Source organism: Populus alba, chromosome 8 (genome assembly GCF_005239225.2).
Source record: "Populus alba chromosome 8, ASM523922v2, whole genome shotgun sequence".
Taxonomy (NCBI): domain Eukaryota; kingdom Viridiplantae; phylum Streptophyta; class Magnoliopsida; order Malpighiales; family Salicaceae; genus Populus; species Populus alba.
In genome coordinates, this window is record NC_133291.1 from 7,186,566 (window position 1) to 7,194,104 (window position 7,539).

At 34.7% G+C, this 7,539-nt stretch overlaps 1 protein-coding gene across 3 annotated transcripts; it reads right to left on the reverse strand.

Annotated features, from left to right (window-relative positions):
• Nucleotides 1–301: 301 nt before the first annotated feature.
• Nucleotides 302–4,092, reverse strand: LOC118040030 (ACT domain-containing protein ACR4). 3 transcript variants are annotated; one of them, XM_035046898.2, is made up of 9 exons: nt 3,502–4,092; nt 3,358–3,403; nt 2,927–2,999; nt 2,749–2,794; nt 2,537–2,651; nt 2,355–2,422; nt 1,653–2,243; nt 1,445–1,549; nt 302–927 (listed from the first exon to the last, which is right to left on the reverse strand). In XM_035046898.2, exons 2-9 carry the CDS (start codon nt 3,362–3,364, stop codon nt 586–588), a joined length of 1,347 nt encoding a protein of 448 aa, XP_034902789.1. In that variant the 5' UTR covers nt 3,365–3,403; nt 3,502–4,092; the 3' UTR covers nt 302–585. The 3 variants fall into 3 exon arrangements, with proteins under 3 accessions (XP_034902789.1, XP_034902792.1, XP_034902790.1); XM_035046901.2 differs by lacking the exon at nt 3,358–3,403 and having other exon boundaries at nt 3,837–4,092; XM_035046899.2 differs by lacking the exon at nt 3,358–3,403 and having other exon boundaries at nt 3,502–4,091.
• Between the last annotated feature and the right edge of the window lie 3,447 nt (nt 4,093–7,539).

A 7,539-nucleotide genomic window follows, 5' to 3' on the forward strand; every position in this document is an offset into this window, starting at 1 on the left:
TTTCAATAAAGATCATAATATTTAATTTATACTCAATTTTTATAAGAATCTATTTTTATAATATAACAAATAAAAAATAGCTTATTTAATTCAATATAATATCATCTTAATATTTTTTTAAAAAATAAAAATCAAACCATATTTTTTTCTAATCATACAAATTATTTTTAACTCTAAATCAGCTTACATCATATTAAAATAATTCTCCCAGTTAAATATTAAAAATTTTTGATTTTTTTTTTATTGACGGCACAGCACGAACCTTTAAAGTCAGCCAATGGAAAGCAGAAGCAAAGACGGGAAATGGAAATTGTCTGCACGAGTTAGATTTTTCCTTGGTAATAAAATGCTTTCCTAGCTCCAACATCAAATTGGATCAGAAGTAACAGATGAAGCTCAATGAAGGGGTAATAGGCGCATTTACAGGCATTCTCAACTCTACTCTCCTCGGCACTCTCCTTCTGCGACAAATGCCCTTGTTCCTAAACTCAAGTCACACAGTATGCTAAAAGGACTGGTTATCTATCTACAGTGAGTGTTTCCAGCACAGCTTTAATATACACGGGGAGCGAGCTAATAGTTTATTCAAGAATACGACTTAACCAATCCAAAGTTGACAAAAGATCTGGATTTGAAGAGACCTCCAAAGAGAAACCTTGTGGGTGATTCCTGAGAGACCGGTTTTAACTCTTCAGGACTGCCTTTCACCTTCAGTATGGTCTGGCCAGTTGCTTGCCGGATGGAATCTATGGTTTTAGCATCAACGGGATACCCTGATGCATCACTAACATAAAATGTATTAACAGCTTTGCCTGCTCTTGTTGTAACTTCTGCTCTGGTGACAGTAAGGCTATTTTCGCGAAAGATACGAGTAACATCAGATAGCAGCCCAATTCTGTCCGTAGTGCATAACTCTAGCTTCAAGCCCTGAATTAGTAGGAAACAAATCAATCATTTAAAATAGGGAAATACACTCTTAAAATAACAGCTAAAAAACAAAAGACATCCAATAAGCCTTTGTTATCATGTTCTCAGCTGTTCTCACCAAGTTGCACATTATAGTACACAACAAACAAGAAACTTTCCAATTTCCATGCAAGCAAGCGAATGAATTCCTAACAGAATCAAAGCATCAATATCTACCATACAAACAAATATAAACTAAATATAATCTGACAAAGCCATGGAGTACACAATAGCAGAGCTTTTGACTGGTGAGGGTCAGCCCGTCATTGTTTAATATGCCAATTCAAAGTCATTATCCTAGGAATAAAATCATCTCTTACACTTCATCAAACCCTACATCGCCTCCATGGCGATGCAAGTAAAGACTGAATAGCTCGACACCCTCTTAGTTGGATGCATGATTTTGGTAAAACAAGGAAAATTTTACAAGTAAAGCTTAACAACAGTCTCAGATTTGAATGTACCATGGTGCACTTACCTCGGATACTCTTCTTTCAATAGCTGCTTCAAGACATTGTATAATCCTTTGTCTCTCTGCCTCTGATTTTACAGGGGAACCATCAACATGCTTGATATAATATTCCTACAAAAGAATCCATAAATCCATGGGCCAACACAATCAAGCGCAAAGATCAGTCATCCCTAAATACATTTGCGGAGGAAATTAAAATGCAAATGATTTATACCTGATGAGCTTCTGGACCCTCGGCATCTATATTAGCATGAAAAACTACATACTCCATGTCTGTCAATGTGCAAACCGTATCGAAGAGAAGCTTTGGTCTATCTTTACTTCTTATAGTTATCACTGAGTAGTCCTTCTCATACCAATTCACCACACTCACATTAGGTCTTTGCTTCTCATCCAATACATCATTGTTAGCTCGTTCATAATCCCTATCAGCAAACATCATTTGGTGAAGCCTTCTCTCAGTATGGGTGACCCCATGAGACACGACAGTCCTAGCTCCCCTATATTTGTTACTGCCCTTCAGTACATTACAAAGAAGTTCCTTGATCCTCGATAGCTTCTCTGGGTCAGTAATTGCTGACCCAGTTTCATCATCAGTTACTTGCATCACGGCTGCTGCCCGCATATTGTGTGTCCAGACCTCTGCGTTCAATACATTGCATTTTAAATGGGCGAGGACAGCACACACTTCAGATAGCAGCCCTGGTCTGTCACTTCCTGTTAACTCAATTGCAGTGTGATCCACAGATTGTTTAACCCCAAAAGATCCCATGGAAGATGTAAAGCAAGATTCTGTCCCTAACGACTTGAGATAAAACCAAATAATCAGATCTGCTTGCACCTCAACCAACCAAAAATAAAGAAGCAGAACAAAAGGTTAAAAAAAAATAATATCAATCAAAAAATAACAACTCACCTTTGTAATATAATCTAGAATTGCTTCATCGGTAACCTTGTTTCCATCTTGATCCGTAACATTAAAAACTGGTGGAAAAAAGAAGAAGAAGAAAAGGAACCTCAAAATAATCAACCTTTTATGCTCCAAAAAGAAAAGCTAAATTGGAAACCAAAAAATAAAAAGGAAAAAAAAAGTATTACCATCCATGAACCATCCCCCATCAGAGGATACGTAAGCTTTGGTTATGATAAGGTTCAGATCAGTGAGGACTTGTACAACTTCAAGAAGTTTTCCATGTTTGTTAGCACTGTCAACCTGTATCACAAAATGAAACGATTGGTACCCAGTAGAGCACCAAGAATAATGGGAGACTCGAGCACGCGCATACCCCAAAAAAGGACAAAAATCTTACCCTTATAACAGTAGCATTCTTGCAAGCTTCATTATCAATCACAACCCTAACACACACAAAAAAATAAGGGAAAAAAGATGTGAACAAAACGGATATAAATCTGATTCGCTTCATAATTTTAGGTCACTTTCAATGGGAAAAATCAGAAAAGAAGATAAAGAATCTGCATGATACGCACCTCGGTGGATTCAATCTCTTAAAGAGCTTCTCATATTCATCATCCATATCATTTGAAAAGCTCATGTTGACCTCTGTAGACATAAAAATTTTGAACGGAAAATAAAAAAGAAAAGCTATGAGAACAAAACCAGCCCATAAAACCAAAAAGTTGGTTTCTTGAGAAATAACCATCATCAACATAAAACAGATACTCCTAATAGCCCAAAACAGTACGTATAACTGATAAAAGGCACTCCTAAATTATAACGGAATCCTTAACAATCACTTTTTTCTTAAAACAAATTTTGGAATAAAGAGAGAAATCTAAAGCAGAGAGGATATGTAAATATGTGTAAAAAATAGCACAAATACCAGGGAAGAAATAATTTACTGGCATAAATGTTGTAATTAAGATCACACAGACACAACATGACTAAGAAACACACATACCCCGCATCAAAAACCCTTGGAAACAGAGTACCCCGCATCAAAAACCCTTGGAAACAGAATTAAAACAGAAACAATCACCTAATTAACAAATGCCCATCACCCAAAAATAATAATAAAAAAAAGAGAGAAAAAATCGACGCCTACCCATTATAGTTCTTGATGCCTCAGTGACGTTCTAGTACTGAACCAAAGTAGTTGTCTTGGTTCTCTCAAGAAAGAAAGATAACTCTCTCTTGCATATACGCATAAGCATGTGTGTGAGTCTATATATATGTATAGAGAGAGAGAGAGACAAACCAGAAGAAAGAGTAAGTATCCCCAGAGAGATCTCGGGACTCTAACAAGAAGGAAACCTTAATTTAATATTAATAAATTTGATTGCTCCCTATGTGTATTTATTTTTGTTTCTAAAATCAGACACCTCAGTACTCCAAAAACCTGCAATTTCTATGAAAAAAATACAATAGAACGAAATATACCAACGAAAAAAAAACTGTGCGTGTGTTCCTCTTTCTCTCTCTCTAGTTTATTGGGGTACTCTCTCTAGGATGGTGATGAGTTCGCTGTTTCAATTGCTGGCTCTCGTAAATCAGTACTTAAGGAGAGTTCCTATAAGTTTGAGAGGGGAAGAGTATTAAATGCACCCGAGCATATTTTAGCGTTGGTTGCTCATTGCTCGAGTGCGCGAGTGAAGAGCTAAACCCTTAAAAATGAGAGGTGATTAATCTAACCACGTGTTTTTTAGAATGGCGGTGAGGCAATAAATCTCCAAGCTTCGTGGAGTGGACCATTTTATGGATCTGGGTGGGTGTAGTCCATGGGTTAATGGGTAGGTGCCAGTCTTGGTTTTATTTTAGGCAATTCTCGAATTAAATATTAAAAAGAAAAAGGAATCCAGAGTTTTTTTTTTTAAAAAAAAAAATTAGAAAACTTAGTTATTTTTTATTTTCTTTTCAAAAATATAAAAGATGGATTGTCAAAATATTTTAATTTTTTAATTCATAAAAAACTAGCGTATTAAAAAAGATAAAGTTTTCTTTTTAGTCGATTTTAAAGACACATCCCATGTTAGGATGTTATATCTAGAGTAAATTCTCATGAATATTAACAATCAAAAATCGATTCAAATTATAAATTTTTAAATTTAAATATTAAATTTGTATTTTTTTATTTGAAAATCACCACGAAACACAGCTCATGATAATATAGTTTACGTGTAATCTGGCTTCGAATGATAAATGTTGAATAAAGAAATGGAGGAGAGAAAGAAAACCGATACACCAACCAGGTGAGGAAGGTGGTGATGCGCCTTCCCCTTGATCTTAACCAATTTTCAATCCGAGAGGCATCCTTGGCATGGAAGGGAGAAGAAAGACAGAAAAAGGGCTGTTGCGCACACAAATTGACCGAGAGAATTAGATATTTGCTCGAGAGCTGGCAAGTACTCCTACACCCGTGAATTAAATTGACCGAGTGAATCAATTGCCTGTCCCCTTCCTCGAAAAACATGAGAAAAGAAATCGAATTACATCAAAGTTTACCCGGCGCAGGAACTGACCTCAGCCATCTTTGAACGTTTGTCCATGGAAGGGACGAAGAGGAATACTGGAGACAATTTCGAAAGTTTATTCAAGAAAGAACAGTAATTAGATACGAAAATGAAAGGAAGGCGTATGTCATGCCTTTTCGAATTGTCAACTTTCCGGGACACGACGACACAAATATGGAAACGTCCCGAAGTCTTATATATATATATATATATATATATATATAGAGAGAGAGAGAGAGAGAGAGATGTTTTTTAAAGTGTTTTTAGTTTGGAAATATATTAAAATATTTTTTTATTTTTTAAAAAATTATTTTTAATATTAACAAATTAAAATGATTTTTAAAACATAAAAAAATATTAATTTAAAATAAAAAATAAATCCTTTTAAAAGTATTTTTAAAATACAAAAATAATGAGTCACTTGCTTGATTATGAAACAGTAGCTCATGTACCCAGGTATCGAGTGGACAGTTCTTACTCCGAAAAAGAACGATTTTATTCGGTACCTTCAAATTTAGTGGATCCAGTTCACTGTTTATAAAAGGCCAAGGTTGAAATAATCCTACTTGAGAAAACCAAGATAATAATTCTTACTTCTAATAATAGGAAAAAGGGTTTTAGCAAGGGCCTCCCAACACCTGTTAACAGAAGCTTCCTGACACGTATCTTTATTTTTCTTGCTCATTTCTCTCTTGTTATAACTCTGAAACTTTTTTATATTAATTTTACATTAGCGCTAAACACATTTAAAAAGATATTACTTTAATATTTTTAAAAAATAATAATTTGAATTTAACAAAAAAAAAGATAAAACCTCGTAAATAAACACTCCAGCTTTAAATGTCAATAGCATCCCCTCTTGCCATAATTACCATCTACTTAATTGTTAGAATTAATTTTGAAGTTTGAAAATATAAAAATAGATTTTTTAAAAAAATACTTCTTTTAGATGCATGTAAGTAAGGCATTAATGATATTGTGATTATTTTTAAGTCTTTAGAAATATTATTAAATATATGTATTAAGAGCATTGTAATTTAAATCTAAATCCACGGACTTTCTCTATTAAGATGTTTATTTTACCGTGCTTCCCTCCTTACTTTCGACGCTACCGATTCTTGAAATTCAATTACAGCAGACTGCAGACCAGTTTCTTCAGTGCATGTAAGAGAAACTGAGGAGAAGGCATTGTGTGATTATTCACATGTTCTGGTCATAGTCGAGATAGTTTAAAGCTCAAACATCATATCTGATTTGGAGAGAGAGAGGAGGAGGAGGAGGAGTGATGGTTTACTGGCAGGAGTTTGAAGAAGCAAGTGGTTCGATTGGTGCTGGGAGGTAGCGACAGAGAAGAAAAAGAAGGTAAATATAAGAAAAATCATATTTCTAAATTTTTTTTTTTTTTTTATATATATTTGGCTTGGAGAAAGAAAAAGGGACAGTCGTAGGACACGTGTTACTTTTATACACCGTCATTGACCTCACTTGCGATCAATCGAGAGGTAAGAATCCGAGTGAAGAGGTCTGTTTTTTATAGCAGGAATAGTTTGACGTGCTCGAACCAAAAAAAAATAAAGGTGAGGAATTAAGTTTTAGAATGACACGAAATTCAAGGTATCTTTAGATCAGTTAGCCAAATATTAATTTTAATTTTCTCCTTCTTAGATCATCTAGACTTCTGGTCCAGATAAGGAGGTCATTGTTCAAATACCCACTTTCAAGGATTTGAACTTGAAAAAAATATGATTACAAATAGTGGTTACTTGTTTATTTCGTGAGCTGTAACTTTAAAGAAATTTGGAACGTTAAAAAAGAAGTATGAAATTTTTTCGGTGTTGTTATTAAAGTAGATTTAAATTTTAAAACTTTTTACTTAATATTTTAATTTAGTTCAGGTATTGTACAAGGAAAAAAGTTATAATAGTATAAAAGTTGAATTATTCATTATTTGAACCAGTATTTTATAATCCGGCCCGGCCCGGCGGGTCGCCCTAGGACCCGGCCGACCCAGGCATGGAACCGGTCCGGGTGAAAGCCAAAACCCGCTTGGAATTTGGCCGGGGCAAACCCAGTCGACCCAAGACCCGGTCCACACAGCCACATCTGGGTGAGACCGGGTCAATTTTTTTTTATTTTCCTTGTCATTAAACGACGTCGTTTAATGAAATCTTAAATCCTAAAATGCTGAACACTGAAGACAGAAGAAGAATGAAGCACTTAACCTAATATGTCTTTGAAAATTGAACGGAGCAGAAGAAGAACGAAGCAGTTAACCATTGATCTCTACGAAAAAGGTTTGAATCTCCTTCTTTCACTCTTTGCTTTGTTTATTCTTGGCCGTTTTCTCATTTCTGGGTTCTAGCATCAATTTCAGTTTCAACCCGATTCAAGTTCATCCTTCTTTCACTCGCTGTCATCGATTTCTCTGGACTGATTTATGCATCAATTTCGCTAATCCAGTCACCTCAGCCCTCAGGTATGTCATAACCCAATTTTTGAATAAATAATAAAAATTAAATATAATTGACAATGGGGTTAAGACAATAAATTTTGAAGTTTGGAGATGTAATTTGAGAGTTAATTGATCAATTTTGAAAGAATTCAAAGTTAAAAATTTAATTAAGGGTCAAATT